General features: G+C 43.5%; 2 protein-coding genes across 2 annotated transcripts in view; one reads left to right on the top strand and one right to left on the bottom strand.

The window, feature by feature from the left end:
* Positions 1 to 6,518, bottom strand: part of nnt (nicotinamide nucleotide transhydrogenase) — a 31,173-nt gene extending 24,655 nt beyond the window's left edge. The window contains exons 1-8 of the mRNA XM_058057583.2: positions 6,430 to 6,518; positions 4,374 to 4,577; positions 2,657 to 2,886; positions 2,194 to 2,411; positions 2,025 to 2,112; positions 1,862 to 1,950; positions 1,604 to 1,791; positions 14 to 147 (exon numbers count right to left, since the gene is read on the bottom strand). Of these exons, the coding sequence (XP_057913566.2) occupies positions 14 to 147; positions 1,604 to 1,791; positions 1,862 to 1,950; positions 2,025 to 2,112; positions 2,194 to 2,411; positions 2,657 to 2,886; positions 4,374 to 4,527 (1,101 nt within the window). The 5' untranslated portion in view covers positions 4,528 to 4,577; positions 6,430 to 6,518. The remainder of the gene's footprint in view (positions 1 to 13; positions 148 to 1,603; positions 1,792 to 1,861; positions 1,951 to 2,024; positions 2,113 to 2,193; positions 2,412 to 2,656; positions 2,887 to 4,373; positions 4,578 to 6,429) is intronic.
* A 3,904-nt stretch (positions 6,519 to 10,422) lies between these two features.
* Positions 10,423 to 20,547, top strand: ccdc80l2 (coiled-coil domain containing 80 like 2). Its single transcript, XM_058057623.2, has 11 exons — positions 10,423 to 10,666; positions 10,728 to 10,816; positions 10,888 to 11,058; positions 12,259 to 12,410; positions 12,470 to 12,760; positions 14,691 to 14,907; positions 14,980 to 15,136; positions 16,306 to 16,597; positions 17,375 to 17,478; positions 20,081 to 20,161; positions 20,240 to 20,547. The coding sequence occupies exons 1-11, from the start codon at positions 10,423 to 10,425 to the stop codon at positions 20,545 to 20,547; spliced, it is 2,106 nt and encodes a 701-aa protein (XP_057913606.2).
* Positions 20,548 to 20,782: the final 235 nt, after the last annotated feature.

Raw genomic sequence — 20,782 nt, 5'->3', positions numbered from 1 at the left:
ATGTTGCCATCACCTTGTGCACAGAGAGCTCCCCGGGTACCGTGGTCTCGATGTTTCCTCCCGCCTCGGCAGCCAGGTCCACCACCACTGAGCCGTCCTTCATGCTCTCCACCATGGGCTTGGTGATGAGGATGGGAGCCTTCTTACCTAAAATGTGAAAGCAAAGCCGGATGAGCATTTGTGCTCGTATCATGTGCACAGCGCAATCTTCCTGATATAGAAATGGAATAGTTACAGCATAGAAAACCTGTTTACAACCTTCTAAATACACATTTTAACATTTGTATTAAACATTAGATAGCACCCCTATAGTCACTTTAGTGTTTCTATTACACAATATAGGCGACATAAGGGAAAACAAAAACACATTACATATAGGAAAACCTATTGACAACTTTTTAAGTACACTAACATCATTAGAGCTCTCCAGACTTGAAATAACAACCCTATAGTTACCTTTAAACTCCTATTACGTAATATAGTAGACCTAAGTGAAAATAATACACACTAAGCAAAGAAAACCTGACCCTCTAAAAACAATTTAATATCATTAGAGCCCTCTAGACATGAAATAACAACCCTATAGTCACCTTTACACTCCTATTATGTAATATAGTAGACCTAAGTGAAAATAAGACACACTAAGCAAAGAAAACCTGACCCTCTAAAAACAATTTAATATCATTAGAGCCCTCTAGACATGAAATAACAACCCTATAGTCATCTTTACACTCCTATTACTTAATTTGACCTAAGTGAAAATAACACACAGTAAGCAAAGAAAACCTGACCCTCTAAAAACAATTTAATATCATTAGATCCCTCTAGACATGAAATAACAACCCTATAGTCATCTTTACACTCCTATTAGTTAATATATTTGACCTAAGTGAAAATAACACACAGTAAGCAAAGAAAACCTGACCCTCTAAAAACAATTTAATATCATTAGAGCCCTCTAGACATTAAATAACAACCCTATAGTCATCTTTACACTCCTATTACTTAATATAGTTGACCTAAGTGAAAATAAGACATACTAAGCAAAGAAAACCTGACCCTCTAAAAACAATTTAATATCATTAGAGCCCTTTAGACATGAAATAACAACCCTATAGTCATCTTTACACTCCTATTACTTAATATAGTTGACCTAAGTGAAAATAAGACATACTAAGCAAAGAAAACCTGACCCTCTAAAAACAATTTAATATCATTAGAGCCCTCTAGACATGACATAACAACCCTATAGTCCCCTCTACACTCCTATTGCCTAATATAGTAGACCTAAGTGAAAATAAGACACACTAAGCAAAGATAACCTGACCTAAACCTAATAACAATTGAATATCATTAGAGCCCTCTAGACATGAAATAACAACCCTATAGTAATCTTTACACACCTATTGGTTAATATAGTAGACCTATAAGTGAAAATAAGACATACTAAGCAAAAAAAACCTGACCCTCTAAAAACAATTTAATATCATTAAAGCCCTCTAGACATGAAATAACAACCCTATAGTAATCTTTACACTCCTATTACTTCATACAGTAGATAAATAAGACACACTACGTGACTTTGTGTGCCATGCGTGCATACCGGGAATAAGCGCAGTGCTGATGACAATGTCCACGTCCTGACACTGCTTGGCAAACAGCTTCATCTCGGCCTCGATGAACTCCTTGGACATGACTTTGGCGTAGCCTCCTTGGCCCTCTCCTGACTCCTTGATGTCCACCTCCAGCGGCTCCGCCCCCAAAGACTTGAACTGCTCCAACGCTGCAGCCCTGGAAGAGCGAGAAAGGGAAGTGTGAGACGTCATCGCCTTAAGTCAAATCTCGATGTGGGAAAACCAACCGGGTGTCAAAGCCTCGGACGATGGCGCCCATGGCTCGGGCGGTGCCGGCCGCTGCTAACCCCGCCACTCCACCTCCGATGATGAGCACCTAATCACGTGCAAGATAACAGCGCTGGGGTATCTTCTGAGCAGTGCGAGATTAACCAAACACACGAGACACACCTTGGCGGGTGGCACCTTCCCGGCCGCAGTGATCTGACCCGTGAAAAAGCGTCCGAAGCTGTTGGCTGCCAGCACAACGGCCTTGTACCTGACGACACGGAAAAGTGGAAATTCAATGATTTGGCCCGTGAAGCATCACCATGCACTCTTGAAGGCATCATTGCCCCACCCGGCGATGTTGGCCATGGAGCTCAGGGCGTCGTAACCCTGGGCGATGGTGACTCGAGGCACCTGGTCCATGGCCAGGACGGTGGCTTTCTTCTGGGACAGCATGTCCATTAGCTCGGGGTTCTGGGCCGGGTAGATGAAGCTGATCAAGGTGGCCGCGTCCTTCATCAGCTCCACCTCGTGGACGCCCAGCTCCGGGTTGAAAATGGGCGCACGGACCTGGAAGACAGAAAAATAGCAGAAAAATATCACAGCATATCATAGCACTCGCATTTACTACAACCTGCTATACTCAAACATTTGCAACAACACAGGTATGAAAAGGTTTTGGGACCCCTGATGTTCCAGATGTTCCCTTCTAAAGGACTGGTTGTTGGGATCAGCCATTCCAAGTAAACGACCAGGGGTGCCCAAACCTGTCCATACCACTACGCGTCCACATGTCCACTGCCAAGCGTGCCTACCTTGACCACCACATCAGACGCCAGGACGTCTTTGATGTCTTTAATGGCAGCTCCCGCCTGAGCATACTGCTCATCCGGAAACTTGGAAAACTCCCCGGCACCGGACTCCACCACTACGTTGAAGCCCTGCTTGATGAGCGCCTGGACGCCAGCGGGAGACAGCGCCACACGCCGCTCGTTCTGGAAGATCTCTTTGGGGACGCCGACTGTGATGTGCTTGTAGGGAACCCCTGAAGAAGGGGGGGGACAAAAGAAGACTGCAGCTTACACCCTTTCCATCATCTGAAAATTATACTTTAACGTTAGGTTTGTTATGAATATGCAGATGTGACGGTATCGGTCTTTATGTCGATACACCAGTGACACCTGGTTAAACTCCGTCGTGCCCCACACAGCTTGCTAGCATGGTACAGCCTCGGTGTGGAATTATTGGTGTGAATTGGAAATATACAAATTGCAAAGACCGTAAAGCTATACATGCTACAGGGAGAACGGAGTCTTTAATTATAGGGGTGTCCGTGGAGTTTCTTTTTTTTTTTTTTTTTGGCCCGTGGCACATTCTAAATATATAGCTTCATAAAACAGCAAAATATCAGCTTCATAAAATCAGCTGCAATTCCACAAGAATAAATAATAATAATAAATCAACATGTTATGAGGAAAAAAAGGAAAAAAGGTGTTACAATATAATAAATCATGTCATAATTTTATGAGAATAAAATTATGTTTTAGTAGGATTAGCTGAAATATTTTTTAAAATTAATTAAATAATGAAAACAAGTACATTTTGGAAAATTACATTGGTGAAAAAGTTACGAGATTAAAGTCAAAATATTATGGGAATAAAGTTATATGTATGAGAAGAAAGCTGGAAAATTGGGGGGAAAAAAACAGTAAGAAAGCGTAATTTTATGGGAATAAAGTCAAAATATTGAGAGAAAAAAAGTTCAATTCTAACTCGCGATTAATCACATTTTGTCCATAGTTAACTCAGAATTAAATCACATTTCATCACAGACAGAAATAAGTTGTTAATCTGTGATTAAATTGATAAATATTGCGTTCCAATAATTAGTGTTAAAGGTATTCCAATCAATAAAACAATAAGGGTGCCCAAATGTCAGGGCCCAAGACCACCGAGGGATGCTTGAGGCCCGGAATGTTGAAATAAGTTTGGAAAAAAAAAAAAAAAGAGGGCGCAGGCAAAACCCACAATTATAACTATTAGTCACAAAGAATTATGCAAACAAGCAAAACATGGCAGCAACATGCACCAGCAGCCAGCAGCATATCATACACCATCTTCAATAAAGATGCTACTTTGTAGGTTGATTGCAGCTTAGCACACATTTTCCTTTTCTTTGTTCCTGAGTTGAACGGTAAGTAAACAACAAGCAGCATGTCGTGTAAAAAAGAAAAAAAAAACTTCAAAAGATTTGGTTAAAAATCAATGCAGATTTTCAAAATAAAAGTCTGTCAGGGAAAGATATGAAGACATACGTATATCTAATATATAAAGATGTAGAGCGGAAATGATCTTTTGAGGCACCGGTCGAGGCCTGGTGCACAGGACAAGTGATTAATGATAGTGAGGCTGACTATACAGTTAATGTATACTACATGGTATACGGTACAGGTGATGCTGCTATCTAAATACTAACAAATCACCTGATTGGAGTACAGGACAACCACAAAGCAGAGACAGGCTTTTCTCTACCTGGACTGGCGCATCTTCCGAGGGCTTGATGGGTCCTAAAAAAGCGCACGCATGTTGTTTTGATAGCGGGTCCACTCTGCAGTTTCAAACAGGACACCCCTCCGAAGACGGGGGCAGAGCAGCTGGCCGCAAGGACGCGTAGGAGGTTGGCCATGGTGCACCCACACACGCAGCAGGAGCTCAGCAGGACAGACGGCACTCCTCCTGGGGACGAGACAACAGGGACACCGTGGTGGTTCATGAATGGTATCAAGATGAAGAACACGTAGCACAAGGTCTTACGCTTCTATGGCGTCAGGAGCGGGCAAACTATATAAAAACGGAACTGAAGAGGTAAAAATAAATATTGGGGGGAGTAAAATCCTTCAGCGAGAGGGCGCACACAATAATGTTCGCTAACTTTTGCAAAATTGCCTCCCACTTTCTGATTCCACGCTCACTCGATTCTGTTTATTGCACTCGGGGCACAAACTCGGGTGTGGGAGGAATTCAATTAAGTATGGAGCACGACTTTCTGTGGTCTTCGGAGAGGTTGTGGCCCGGTCCACACTGTTCACAGAGGGGGTAGGGGTCTGCTGACCTCGACTGAGGATGTAGTCGGACGGTGGAAGGAATACTTTGAGGCCCTCAATCCCACTGACATATTTTAAATAAAGGAAGCAGAGTCAGAGGACGGTTCCATCACCGTGGCTGAGCTACCTGGGGTGGTAAAAACGATCCTCAGTGGCAAAGCTCCAGGGGTGGACCCCCGGGAGGGTCACCCTGAGGGTCTGTCTTGGCTGACATGTCTCTCCAAAATGCATGGAAGTCGAGAACAGTACCTTTGGATTGACAGACCAGGGTGGTGGTCCCCGTCTTTAAGAAGAGTGACCCTTTAGGGGGGCTACGAGGTTTAATAGATACCGCACTCTATATCTGCAGTATGTAATAATACAGTAGCTGTATATCATAGCGGTTGAGGTAGCAGTGGTGTTCAAGATCAAGCTGCAAGTGATGATGGTGATGGATGGGTTTGCTTGAGAGATGAGGAGTATCCCAAGTGGATCACACATTTTGATGAACTGGTGTGGTGGAGACAGGGATCTCACAAATTGGGTGGTGACGTCATATTATGCAAAATTATTATATATATTATGCAAATTAGATTAGTAAATTAGATTAGTAATAAGTAGAAAATTAGTAACTTTTCCCCCCATCACAAATGATGGGGGAAAAACTGATGATTTCTCAAACTGACAGTAAGCCTGGCCGCCGAAAGGGTTAATGCTATATGTTCTTTTATTCAGTCAATCGCATTGGGACTCGAACACGTCACTACTTCAAAAAACAAATATTGGTGGCAGCCCCCAGTCCAACATTTACACTCCCAAACGAGGGTCGTCAGGCCAAAACGATGGCCTTGTTGCCATCGTGATTATAAATCAATAAACATCCATACATCAGCAAATCAATGAAAAACGGGACACAGCTGGTATCAAGAGTGCTGCGTTCAAAGAAGTCGGTATTAAACAATTGACCACGTCAGCAACACTTCCATTCATTCACGAGCGATGTGAATAGTTGGCAACATGCGCTCATTCTATCTAGTTTTCAATCCCAAAGAAAATAATTGATTCCATATTCCATCATATTTATGAATGAACGCCCCCGGTTCTATTTTTTCTGTCATTCAATGTTTTCCAAACGCCACATGACAGTTCACTCTGTAAAGTGCATGAGGTCTTTTACTAAGAAAAGAAATAAACGACTTCCAGTGATGTTGAATTAATGTTAGTCGCTTTAATATTCCACCGATGTTTATGTCTGTTTATTATGAAATTATGCGTAATTTCTGTTTATTATGATTATGTGTCCTCTCTGGCCGGTGAGGAGGAAGTAGCTAGCATGGAGCTAGCATAGCATGCTAGCGCTGATAAATCACATCTGTCCCAGCATCCGGTGGCCATGCGTGGGATCAACAACAAAAATAGCACAAAAACGTGGGTGCACGGCGACACTCATGCACGTCATAAAGTGACAAAAACGACGCATGTTCACGTCAGATAAAAGCACTGACCTTTGCAGGCGCTCCGGTGTCTTCTTTTTTGTGTGCAGGCGAACTCTCTGTCGACCCGGAAGATGTCATCTAGCAGAAGCGGCAGTAATATTATTGGATCATATAAACATATGTACCGATGAGTAATATGCTTTTTTTAATTCGATTTATTCCTGACACTTCCGATATGAATCTAAATGTGGTGGTTATTCCATCACTATTTCTTAAAACAGTGCTCACGTTAGTTCATATTTCATAACCTAACCTCCATTATCGTTTTTTTTTTTTCAATATAGCTGCATGTTCCGTTGCAAAAGTCTTGCAAAAACACAAAAACCTCATAAATGTGCTTATTCTCTCTCAAAAAAGAGATCACACCTTCACGTTTTTAAATTTATATTAAACTTGCCTCAAAACAATTCGAAATAAATGACTCATTATGTCCACTAGAGTATGCTGTTTTACAGTTTGTGAAAATGATAATTTTCTCCTTAGTTCCACTAAGGGGTGCTGTTTCACTGTTTACTGTCCACGGAAGCTGTTATTGAGTAAATACCGGAGTATTTACAATAATAACATATTTATGTTTGTGTTCAAAATAACTTTTATAAATAAAATTTTGAGAAATTGTCTGAAATTAGATATGGATGAAGAGATTAAATGTTGGGGGTGATTTTTCAAAGGATTTTCAAAGGATTCTTTCACAATGCTACATAGGACCATTTTTGACATTTGTTACCATGCTAATATTAGCATGTTACCATTTCCAGAGCGAGACACATGTATACACACTTTGCACTATTATGCTATGTGTTAGCATGCTAACATTAGCAAGTTAACTTTGTCCCGCCAATTTTGTCCCTCCATGTTAACTGTAGCCATTTTCATTGCTAGGAACTCATATAAAGGCTTGTCAGTATTATGCTAGGTGTTAGCATGTTGCCATTGCTAGTATGCTAATATTAGCATATTGGAGTTTTTAGTCATTGTCATAGCTAGACACATGTATACACACTTTGCACTATTATGCTATGCGTTAGCATGCTAACATTAGCATGTTAACTTTGTCCCTCAAATGTTGTCCCTCCATGTTAACTTTAGCCATTTTCATTGCTAGGAACCTATATAACTTATATAAAGCCTTGCCAGTATTATGCTCGGTGTTAGCATGTTACCATTGCTAGCATGCTAATATTAGCATATTAGAGTTTTTAGTCATTTTCATAGTTAGACACATGTATACACACTTTGCACTATTATGCTATATGTTAGCATGCTAACATTAGCATGTTAACTTTGTCCCTCCGATGTTGTCTCTCCATTATAACTAGCCGTTTCCATTGCTAGGAACTTATATAAACGCTTGCCAGTATTATGCTAGGTGTTAGCATGTTACCATTGCTAGCATGCTAATATTAGCATATTAGAGTTTTTATTCATTTTCATAGCTAGACACATGTATAAGCACTTTACATTATTATGCTATGTGCTAACATGCTAAGATTAGCATGTTCGCATTGCAAGAATGCTAACACTAGAAGAGGAGCATTTGTTTGTCGGGTCCTATTTTTTCCTTGTACTTTTCTTAAAATTCATGTTAAAATCTCATCTCCTTCTCGTGGACTCGACCTCGGCATTGTCTGGTCTCGTGATTTTTTTGTTTTTTTCAGCTTTTTTCCTTGACACCCCTAATAGGCGCTGTGGGTATGCGCAAGTTGAATCGCATCACAGGAAGTTTTTTTATTTGACTTCAAAAGCATTTAAATTGAGTCTTGTGTTTACTCTATAAGGGGGTCACTGAGTGTGTTAGGGATTGTCTTCCCGACACACACACCCGCACACACACACACACACAGACACACACTTCTGGTTTGCATTACACCCGAGGCTCGTTAACATGGCTGGAATTTTCTTCAAAGCCTTTTCTTGTGGCTGACAAACACAAAGCCTTGTCTTTCTGCACAAGCGAGGACCTGACGTGGACACAAGTCTTCCCTCAACACTCAGGACACGTTCACCTCATAATACTCATAATCATAATCCCAAATATAATAATTTTAGCATCACTCATGCATGCACAAGTATTGTTGCAGAACAGCGCTACAGGAAATATTTCAAATATCAAATGATTTTAATAATCACACCACATGACCATTGAGTGCCATCTAGCGTCCAAAGTGCGGCCCAGTTGCCACTTGCAGCCCGCGACACAATCTCAATCATTTAACAAGAAAACTGAAAGTAAACAGCAGAAAAAAATTGCAGTAATTTTACAAGAATAAAGTAAAAAATAATACTAGAATTGGAACCAATCAGATTGTGCTAATATATTTTAACAAGTACTTTACAAAAATAGCAAAATTTAAAAATCCGTAGTAATTTAAAGAGAATAAAGTCCAAATATTAAGAAAAGACTATAAAAATTATAGAAAATGTCATAATTTTTATGTTGTAATGTGAAAAACATGCATCATTTTAACAGCATGAAGTTGAATTATTAAAGATGTTAGTTGGTTTTTTTTAAGATGTAATTATTATTAGTGACAAACTAAATTGTCATTTGGTGAAAAAGTTATTATTTTCTAAGAATAAAGTCATAGTCATACGATTACGGGGAGAAATTGTATGAAGTTTATTTAAGACAACGTTGAAATACTTGGAAAATGAAAAGAAAACAAAAATTAAAATTGAAAAAAGCAGGTGTAATTTATATATAATATAATATAATTATTAAGAGCAAAAAGTTGTATTCTAATGAAAAATGAAGTTGGGCCCATTGTATTGAGTTGTGGACTCCTATAGAGCAGCTATAAACAATAACCACTACACAAAGCTTTCCGGATCTTCCACAATCTGATACAATCTGCTAATATCTGCTAAAGTCCGCCTCTTTGTGATGTCACAAAGGAACAGTTTTACCACACCCTCTGAAAGCGAGCATTTTGAGCCATCCCAAACTTCTCTCAGGGTTCACTTCCAGATACAATTCCAAATACAAATTCAAAATATTAAGAAAAAAACTTGGATTCTAATGAAAATTAAAGTTGCCATTTTAGAAGAATAATGTTGTAATAATGTTCATAAAGAAAATAATCATTTTAGTAGCAAATGGAAATATTAGATAAAGACTGGATTTAGGGGGAAATGAGGTTGTGGAAAAGTTATTCATGTTACAAAAAGTCCTACTATTATGGGAATAAAGTCATAATCATGAGAAAAAAATGTACAAAAAGTACAAAAATAATGAAATAATCGGAAAATGAAAAGATACAGAAGAACAGCAGTATTTTTAAGAGAATAAGGTGAAAATATTAGGTGTTAAAGCGAGATTTGATGGGAGTAAATTCATATTATGAAAAGAAAAAAGAGGAAAGTTGAAAAACTTGGAAAAAAAAAGTAATGCAAGAATATGAAAAAAAGAGCAAAGTAGATATTAATCCCTCCTGTACTTTCTCGATGGGTCATATTTATTTATTTACTTTCTGGTGTACGCTATTTTTATTGGGTGGTGTTTGTTAAGGTTCCCTTTACCTTTGAAGTGAACTTTACCACTGGGATTTCCGTGGGCATATTTACCCAGCAGGACGTCAGGCAGCCATCATAAATAACCCCCCCCTCCACCCCCAAGGCCATCAGAAGGTCAAATGCAATTCACTGCAAGTACAAACTAGCACGCTATAAAAAGTGGCCAAGAAGAAGAAGAAGAGCAGGAAACAGAAAAAAGAGAGGGATGAAATGTTCACACGTGAAACACTTTTGATACATTCCTCTCTCTGAGCCGCATAAGCAAGTCCAGATGAGCCAGTGTGTGTGTGTGTGTGTGTGTGTGTATGTGTGTGTATGTGTGTGTGCTCCTCAGTCTTGACTCTGCCGGCTTGTGGTCCTCACGTCTTTTGGTCCTTCTCCTGCTCCCACTGGTTCCCACCAAACGAGGCTTATGAGCAGGATTGAAAAGGTGTTTTGGTTCTAGGGGTGACTCCTTCTGAATGAAAGTCTCCGTGGACCATGACCAGGATGTTTTGCAGTTTTTGCAGCTTTTGCTCTTTTTTGCTTTTTGCACTGTGGAGCCTCAGTCAGCCCAGCTTGCAGATTTCACGGCCCAGCAAAACCGGGAGCCATCTGGACCCTAATGTGAAGGACTGGGGAGACTATTCGGACCTTTCCCCCGGAATGGAGCTTGGCTTGCATGAGGACGGACAGCGTGGCGGCGAAGCTGGAGAGTTTGGACCGGATTTGGATTTTCTCTCGGATTTTGCAGGCACGTAAAGAAACGCGTGCAAGTGGCAAGCGACTGTTTCTATAAGCTCTTCTTCGTCCAGGTAAAAAGCGTCTGTGGGTGATAGCGGCCCCCTCCCACAACGACCACTACCTCCGTATGATGGAGAAGCAGCTGGAGGACGCGGATCAGGTGGTTCAGGCGTAAAACCGCAAGGGACTCCGGTACTTGAAGAGACCGACAATCTGATTTGTCTCCTTTAGAAATCCCTGAACTGCCGTCTGGCAGAACGAGACACGGTCATCGTCACCGTCATCCAGAACGCCATGATGGAAGGCCGCATCCAGAGCACCAGCGTACAAGGAGACGCCACCGTGGAGAGCTTGGACCCTGACACTGTCACCAAACTGCTGCACTACCTGGAACTCACACAGGTAGCTGCTCCCAATAATAACATTCATTCATTCATTCATTTTCTACCGCTTTTTCCTTGCGGGGGTGCTGGAGCCTATCCCAGCTGTCTTGGGGCAGGAGGCGAGGTACACCCTGGACTGGTGGCCAGCCAATCACAGGGCACATATAGACAAACAACCATTCACACTCACATTCATACCTATGGACAATTTGGAGTCACCAATTAACCTAGCATGTTTTTGGAATGTGGGAGGAAACCGGAGTACCCGGAGAAAACCCACGCATGCACAGGGAGAACATACAAACTCCACACAGAGATAGCCGAGTGTGGAATTGAACCCTGGTCTCCTAGCTGTGAGATCTGTGCGCTAAGCACTAGACCGCCGTGCCGCCCCCAATAATAACAATACAACAATAATTATTGGGAAGATATTGAGACCCAAAAGTTGGAATAGAACCAGAAAAAGTTTTAGTTTCATTTTAAATTTTTTCATTCCAGCGTGTACCCCGCCCAAAGACAGCGGTAGTAGGTTCCAGCATACCCCCACCCTAGTGAGGATAAGGGGCATTGAAAATGGAAATTAGCTTGTAGAAAAGGTTTTCATGTTATGAAAATAAAGCCCCAGTAGTAAGAGAATAAAGTGGAATATTAAGTGGAATAGTCGAGTGGTTAGTGCGCAGACCTCACAGCTAGAAGAACAGGGTTCAATCCCACCCCTCGGCCATCTCTGTGTGGAGTTTGCATGTTCTCCCCGTGCTTGCGTGGGTTTTCTCCGGGTACTCCGGTTTCCTCCCACATTCCAAAAACATGCTAGGTTAATTGGTGACTCCAAATTGTCCATAGGTATGAATGTGAGTGTGAATGGTTGTTTGTCTATATGTGCCCTGTGATTGGCTGGCCACCAGTCCAGTGAATGAATGAATGAAGTGGAATAAAGAAGGAGGATGAAGTGGTAAAAACTCATGTAGTTTAACTAGTGTAGACTTTAAAAAAAAAAGAGTGAACTTTCCAGTTGTATACCAAAGCTGAGATGAAATCTATCCAAGCTGCAAGTGTTGCTTTCCAAAATATCCAAGGGTCACGGTCTGGGGGCTGCACGAGTGCTGTCTGCATCGGGGAGATGCGGTTCTTGGTGAAAGCCATATCGACTTAAACGCCGCTCTGCGGTGCCGGCAGATCGTGACGCTATCACTATGATCTGACTTCTCATCCCCTTCAGGAGCAAACCTTCAACATGTTGGTGCTGAAAAAAAACCTGAGAGTCAGCGAGCGCTTCCCCTACCCGGTGCGCGTGGAGGCCATCTTGGAGATGATCGATCAGTTCCCCATGAGGAAGCTGGAGAAGATCACCAGAAAGGGCTCCAACTTAAGGTTTGTGCAACGCTTCCTCTCCTGGACGCGTACCTCAAACCTGATCTCCCACGTACCAGGTGCCACAGCGCCAAGAAGAAGGTTGTGCGGACAAGGAAGAAGAGCAAGAAGAAGATCGTCCTCGGTCCTCACAGGCACAGCAACGTCAGCCGGATGGCGGCGTTGCAGAGGAAAGCCGCCCTGAAGAGGAAGGTCCAAGACATCCTCAACGGGAGGTCCAGGTTCGTCATCCGTATGGCGCCCGTCCCCAGGAGGGCACCCGGCAGCGGCGATAAACAGGAAGAGGACAAAGAGGAGGGGCACCCGCCTCCGCACGTGTCGGCCGGAAAAGAGGAAGTGAACAAGCAAAGGTGTGTAGTACGTACGTATACTGTACTCCATCCGTCTACTCCTACACTACTACTACACTTTGCATCAACAGCCAAGCTGGAGCACCGTCTCATGTTTCATGGTACTTTCATGGTACTTGTGTTCCTGGTTCATGGTACTTGTGTTCCTTGTGTAACCCTTGTTAGGGTTAGGGGGTTAGGGTTAGGGGGTATGGTTAGGGGTTAGGGTTAGGGTAGGGTTAGGGGGCTAGGGGGTGGGGTTAGGGTTAGGGTTAGGGGGCTAGGGGGTGGGGTTAGGGGTTAGGGTTGGGGGTTAGGGTTAAGGTTAGGGTTAGGGTTAGGGTTAGGGGGTTAGGGTTAGAGGCTAGGGTTAGAGGTTAGGGTTAGAGTTAGGGGCTAGGGGTTAAGGTTAGGGGGTTAGGGGTTGGGGTTAGGGGTTAGGGTTGGGGGTTAGGGTTAGGGTTAGGGTTAGGGTTAGGGTTAAGGGGTTAGGGTTAGGGTTAGAGGTTAGGGTTAGAGTTAGGGGTTAGGGTTAGGGGTTAGGGTTTAGGGTTTAGGGTTTAGGGTTTAGGGTTTAGGGTTTAGGGTTTAGGGTTAGGGGTTAAGGTTAGGGGGGTTAAGGTTAGGGGGTTAGGGATTAGGGTTGGGGGTTAGGGGTTAGGTGGTTAGGGGGTTAGGGGGTTAGGGGTTAGGGGTTAGGGGTTAGGGGTTAGGGGTTAGGGGTTAGGGGTTAGGGTTGGGGGTTAGGGTTAGGGGTTAGGGGTTAGGGGTTAGGGCTCGGGGTTAGGGGTTAGGGTTAGGGGGTTAGGGGTTAGGGGTTAGGGTTAGGGGGGTTAAGGTTAGGGGGTTAGGGGTTAGGGGTTAGGGGTTAGGGGTTAGGGGTTAGGGGTTAGGGGTTAGGGTTGGGGGTTAGGGGGTTAGGGTTAGGGGTTAGGGGTTAGGGGCTCGGGGTTAGGGTTGGGGGTTAGGGTTAGGGGTTAGGGCTCGGGGTTAGGGGTTAGGGGTTAGGGTTGGGGGTTAGGGTTAGGGTTAGGGGGTTAGGGGGTTAGGGTTAGGGTTCCTTGTTCATGGTACTTGTGTTCTTGGTTCATGGTACTTGTGTTCCTGGTTCATGGTACTTGTGTTCCTTGTTCATGGTGTTCCTGGATCACGGTACTTGTGTTCCTGGTTCATGGTACTTTTATTCTTGGTTCATGATACTTGTGTTCCTTTTAGGGTTTAGGGTTTAGGGTTAGGGGTTAAGGTTAGGGGGGTTAAGGTTAGGGGGTTAGGGATTAGGGTTGGGGGTTAGGGGTTAGGTGGTTAGGGGGTTAGGGGGTTAGGGGTTAGGGGTTAGGGGTTAGGGGTTAGGGGTTAGGGTTGGGGGTTAGGGTTAGGGGTTAGGGGTTAGGGGTTAGGGCTCGGGGTTAGGGGTTAGGGTTAGGGTTAGGGGGTTAGGGGTTAGGGGTTAGGGGTTAGGGGTTAGGGTTAGGGGGGTTAAGGTTAGGGGGTTAGGGGTTAGGGGTTAGGGGTTAGGGGTTAGGGGTTAGGGGTTAGGGGTTAGGGTTGGGGGTTAGGGGGTTAGGGTTAGGGGTTAGGGGTTCGGGCTCGGGGTTAGGGTTGGGGGTTAGGGTTAGGGGTTAGGGCTCGGGGTTAGGGGTTAGGGGTTAGGGTTGGGGGTTAGGGTTAGGGTTAGGGGGTTAGGGTTAGGGTTCCTTGTTCATGGTACTTGTGTTCTTGGTTCATGGTACTTGTGTTCCTGGTTCATGGTACTTGTGTTCCTTGTTCATGGTGTTCCTGGATCACGGTACTTGTGTTCCTGGTTCATGGTACTTTTATTCTTGGTTCATGATACTTGTGTTCCTTTTTCATGGTATTTGTGTTCCCGGTTCATGGTACTTGTATTCTTGGTTCATGGTACTTGTGTTTCTTGTTCATGGTACTGGTGTTCTTGGTTCATGGTTTCCGGCAGGCCGGACGCCACCCCGGATGAGGGGCCGAGGACGCCCGCAGAGGAGAGCATTCATGTCAAAGAGGACAAAAGCAGGGAAAAGAAGAAGGACAAAGGGAAGAAAGGGAAGAAAGGGAAGAAAGGAAGAGGAAAGAAGTCCAACAAAGAAGTTAGCGAGAAGGACAGAAGTGCCTTGAAGGACTTTGTGGAGCATTTGAAGGGGAAAAGACGGTTGATGGTGAGAAGTCTTCTTCAGGAACATCCATGGTTGAAATCCTTCACCGCCTTTGTGTTTTTCCACTCTCGGAAGCTGATATCCACCCCCGGCAGAGACGCCAAGCTGTACTTGGAGCAGCTGGCCCAGAACGACAAACAGCGCTGCCAGCTCGCCGCCAGGAAGGTCACCGTGGCGACCATCGTGGGCCAAGGTGCCGACGCCACGCTCACGCTGCAGCACCACCAACTCGGTAAGACGCCTTGCCGTATTTCTTGAAGGCCGTCTTTGTTAGAACTCAGATAGAAGTCATGTTGGACCAGGACCAACAAAGAGGAAATGCCCATGCGTCCTTTCACAAGAAAAGCTTTTTTTAAAAAGCAGCAAAAAGTATTTTTTAAAAGGGTTGAAATCCTACAAGAATGTCAAAAAAGCTTGAGATACCCAATCGCTCTCAGAAGAACCAACCTGCTCCGACACAGGAATTAGCTTACTTAGCATACGAGGGTAGCGGGATCGATGCCCATGTTCTCTGTTCTACCTTCTTTCCTTCAGACCCTTGCCTGGAGACCAGTCTTGTCACTAGGAGGGCAAAAGTCTAGCAGGTTTTGATGCATCCATCCTTTTTCTTCCACCGATCCGGGTCCGAGTCACGGGGGCAGCAGTCGCAGACTTCTCTGTCTCTGCACCCCCACCCCCTCCAGTCCCACTGGGACGACACGAGCCTCCCCAGGCCAGCTGTGAGACATGATCCCTCAGTGTGTCCTAGGTCTACCCCGGGGCCTCCTCCTGGCTGGGCTAGGGAGGCATCCGGACTAGACACCCGAGCCACCTCAACTGGCTCCTCTCCATGAGATCTCATGGAGCAGCACCCCTGCTTGTTTGAGGCTAAGTAGTTAGCATGTCGGGTTGCTATGCTAGCGGCAGGCGTCTACTAATAATGTTTAAGCTCATATTTAGAAAGTCATAAACAGATTTCATTTTAAAATTAACAAGTAAATTGGAGAGGCTGACTAGTTAGCTTGCTAGCTGGATGTGCCGGTGTCGGTCATCTGTCCCTACAGTGATTCTGTAGCCTGAGCATTTTGACGTAAACAAAGATTAGGAGTGTAAAAGTGACTATAGGGGTGTTACTTCTTGTCTACGGGGCTCTAATAATGTAAAAAGGGTTTCTATGCTCTAACGATGAAAATGTTTCATTTATTTAAGTAGTCGGGTCTGTAAACAATTAGCCGCCCTAAACGAGGAATTACTGAATAATTGTTATCAACATTGGACGCAATCCAAGAAAAATGGCATGCACTACTTGCAGAGGTGCTGTTGAAGGTTGTGCTAGAAACAGGAGTTCAGAACATCAGTGGGGTGCATGAACTGCTCATCTCTAACTGATTGCGTGGCGTTGTGTCTTTTTGCGTGTCCAAGAGTCAGAGCCCGCGTTCGATTCGCTGGTGAGCCGGCAGCTGTCAGATTCGGACCTGACGCCACTGCTGAGATCCGAGCTGGGTTTGTCTTCCCCCGACCTCTTCTCCATGACCATCACCGACTACGACATCAAGCCCCAGAGAGTCTTTGAAGCCCCGCTATCCAGCACGGCCATGTTGGAGTACGTGGACAGCTTTCCCTCACGGAGCGCTGAAAAGGAAGAAGAGAGGAAACATCCTCCGCCTTGTGGAGCCGACAAGCAGCAATCCGACCAGGAGAACCCCCTGCTCAGGTATGAAAGCGCATAGGACAGGGGTCTCACACTCAATTTACTTGGGGGCCACAAAGCATTATTAGAGCCCTGTAGACATGACAAAACACGACTATAGTCACATTTATACTCTTTTTATTTACAACATACAGTATTGCGCAACTGCAGGGTCTTGAGACACATGCTAACTCGCAAACTAGAGAGCTAGCGACCTAAACGGTAGCCTTCAAGTTATTTCCTTTAAACTTAAATAGCCAAAAACTTACCACTTCCACACGGATAGGGAGGATAACTATTAACAGTTATTTAACCTTTAACATGAACATTAATCAAACGTAATAATTTTTTCTGGGTACAAGATACCATAGCGCGGCACGGTGGTTGAGTGGTTAGCGCACAGACCTCACAGCTAGGAGACCAGGGTTCAATTCCACCCTCGGCCATCTCTGTGTGGAGTTTGCATGTTCTCCCTGTGCATGCATGGGTTTTCTCCGGGTACTCCAGTTTCATCCCACATTCCAAAAACATGCTAGGTTAATTAGCGACTCCAAATTGTCCATAGGTATGAATGTGAGTGTGAATGGTTGTTTGTCTATATGTGCCCTGTGATTGGCTGGCCACCAGTCCCAAGTGTACCCCGCCTCTACCACTTGCGTGGGCCGCACTAACATTAAACTTTCATATCAAGACGGGGGCCTCAAACTCGGGTCTTGCCGCATGTTTGAGACGCCTGGCGTAGGACGTCCTTCTGACAAGGAGGAGGAGCCACGATGTTGACATGATGCAATCTGCTTGTAGGTTCATGTCCAAGAGGAGACTACTGCTGTTGTCCGCTCCATCTGAAGATGACTATTCTCTCCAACAGCAGCTCTCTGCTCTCAATGGGCAGCAATGTCACCTTGGTCAGTACTGCTACTACTACTACTGATACTACTACTAGCACTACTCAGTACTAATACAGGGAATACAACAATGTTTAGAGTGCTTGTATTTCAACCCGGTCGGTCGTGTCCTGAACTCCCCTGTTAGTACCAATGTAGTATTCTGGTGTTAAACAATTCTGACCTAGAACTGTAGTACCAATGTAGTATTCTGGTGTTAAACCATTCTGACCTATAACTGTAGTACCAATGTAGTATTCTGGTGTTAAACCATTCTGACCTAGAACTGTAGTACCAATGTAGTATTCTGGTGTTAAACCATTCTGACCTAGAACTGTAGTACCAATGTAGTATTCTGGTGTTAAACCATTCTGACCTAGAACTGTAGTACCAATGTAGTATTCTGGCGTTAAACCATTCTGACCTATAACTGTAGTACCAATGTAGTATTCTGGCGTTAAACCATTCTGACCTATAACTGTAGTACCAATGTAGTATTCTGGCGTTAAACCATTCTGACCTAGAACTGTAGTACCAATGTAGTATTCTGGCGTTAAACCATTCTGACCTAGAACTGTAGTACCAATGTAGTATTCTGGCGTTAAACCATTCTGACCTAGAACTGTAGTACCAATGTAGTATTCTGGCGTTAAACCATTCTGACCTAGAACTGTAGTACCAATGTAGTATTCTGGTGTTAAACCATTCTGACCTATAACTGTAGTACCAATGTAGTATTCTGGTGTTAAACCATTCTGACCTATAACTGTAGTACCAATGTAGTATTCTGGTGTTAAACCATTCTGACCTATAACTGTAGTACCAATGTAGTATTCTGGTGTTGAACCATTCTGACCTAGAACTGTAGTACCAATGTAGTATTCTGGTGTTAAACCATTCTGACCTATAACTGTAGTACCAATGTAGTATTCTGGTGTTGAACCATTCTGACCTAAAACTGTCGTACCAATGTAGTATTCTGGCGTTAAACCATTCTGACCTAGAACTGTAGTACCAATGTAGTATTCTGGCGTTGAACCATTCTGACCTATAACTGTAGTACCAATGTAGTATTCTGGCGTTAAACCATTCTGACCTATAACTGTAGTACCAATGTAGTATTCTGGCGTTGAACCATTCTGACCTATAACTGTAGTACCAATGTAGTATTCTGGCATTAAACCATTCTGACCTATAACTGTAGTACCAATGTAGTATTCTGGCATTAAACCATTCTGACCTATAACTGTAGTACCAATGTAGTATTCTGGCGTTAAACCATTCTGACCTATAACTGTAGTACCAATGTAGTATTCTGGCGTTAAACCATTCTGACCTATAACTGTAGTACCAATGTAGTATTCTGGTGTTAAACCATTCTGACCTATAACTGTAGTACCAATGTAGTATTCTGGCGTTAAACCATTCTGACCTATAACTGTAGTACCAATGTAGTATTCTGGTGTTAAACCATTCTGACCTATAACTGTAGTACCAATGTAGTATTCTGGTGTTTAACCATTCTGACCTAAAACTGTAGTACCAATGTAGTATTCTGGTGTTAAACCATTCTGACCTAGAACTGTAGTACCAATGTAGTATTCTGGTGTTAAACCATTCTGACCTATAACTGTAGTACCAATGTAGTATTCTGGTGTTAAACCATTCTGACCTAGAACTGTAGTACCAATGTAGTATTCTGGTGTTAAACCATTCTGACCTAGAACTGTAGTACCAATGTAGTATTCTGGTGTTAAACCATTCTGACCCATAACTGTAGTACCAATGTAGTATTCTGGTGTTTAACCATTCTGACCTAAAACTGTCGTACCAATGTAGTATTCTGGTGTTAAACCATTCTGACCTATAACTGTAGTACCAATGTAGTATTCTGGTGTTAAACCATTCTGACCTAGAACTGTAGTACCAATGTAGTATTCTGGTGTTAAACCATTCTGACCTAGAACTGTAGTACCAATGTAGTATTCTGGTGTTAAACCATTCTGACCTAGAACTGTAGTACCAATGTAGTATTCTGGTGTTAAACCATTCTGACCTAGAACTGTAGTACCAATGTAGTATTCTGGTGTTAAACCATTCTGACCTAGAACTGTAGTACCAATGTAGTATTCTGGTGTTAAACCATTCTGACCCATAACTGTAGTACCAATGTAGTATTCTGGTGTTTAACCATTCTGACCTAAAACTGTAGTACCAATGTAGTATTCTGGTGTTAAACCATTCTGACCTATAACTGTAGTACCAATGTAGTATTCTGGTGTTAAACCATTCTGACCTAGAACTGTAGTACCAATGTAGTATTCTGATGTTAAACCATTCTGACCTAGAACTGTAGTACCAATGTAGTATTCTGGTGTTAAACCATTCTGACCTATAACTGTAGTACCAATGTAGTATTCTGATGTTAAACCATTCTGACCTATAACTGTAGTACCAATGTAGTATTCTGGTGTTAAACCATTCTGACCTAGAACTGTAGTACCAATGTAGTATTCTGGTGTTAAACCATTCTGACCTAGAACTGTAGTACCAATGTAGTATTCTGGTGTTAAACCATTCTGACCTTCTCCTGGTTACCATAAAGACTCTTCCCTCCATGCAGGTATTCGCCACTTTGCCGTGTTGAAGCTGATCGGGGTTGGAGACAAATCCTCTGGGATGCTGGAGCTCTTCCCCCTCAACGGTGAACCCGCTCGTTCCGCTCCAGATCCCGTCCACCGTGCAGGTTTGCAGGTCAAACATCTACTCGCTCTCCCTGCAGGTCGTAGTCAGAGCCAGGTGGAGCCCTTAGCCCGCCACGCCGTCGCCAACCTGCGGGATCAGCTGAAGATCAGCAAGGACTACTTCAGCATGTTGGTGGTGGGCAAGGACGGAGACGTCAAGGCGTGGTTCCCGTCCCCCATGTGGTCCTTGGACAACATCTACGACCTGGTGGACTCCATGGAGCTCCGATTGCAGGAGGAAAAGCTGCAGAAGCTGCTCGGGATTCACTGCCCGGAGGAGTCGGGAAGAGGAGGAGGAGGTGGCGAGGGGGGGCGTTACCATGGATACGATGAGGATGTAGCCTAATATGTAGTTGTATATACGGTGCAGCACGATGAAGGCTTCTTATGTATGATGTACTTACATACGACTACATGATACTTACATGTGTGCACCGCAGTTTCAGGCTTTCTGGACGTATTAACTTTCCATCATGATTTTATTTATTATTATTATTATTATTATTATTATTATTATTATTATTATTATTATTATTATTATTATTATTATTATTATTAGCCTTTATTTTGATCACATTTCA

This window comes from Doryrhamphus excisus, linkage group LG19 (genome assembly GCF_037039965.1).
Source record: "Doryrhamphus excisus strain RoL-2023G ecotype Guam linkage group LG19, RoL_Dexc_Guam_v1.1, whole genome shotgun sequence".
NCBI classification, from domain to species: Eukaryota; Metazoa; Chordata; class Actinopteri; order Syngnathiformes; family Syngnathidae; genus Doryrhamphus; species Doryrhamphus excisus.
The sequence above is the reverse complement of the archived record's forward strand: the minus strand, read 5'-3'. Positions and strand labels throughout refer to the sequence as shown.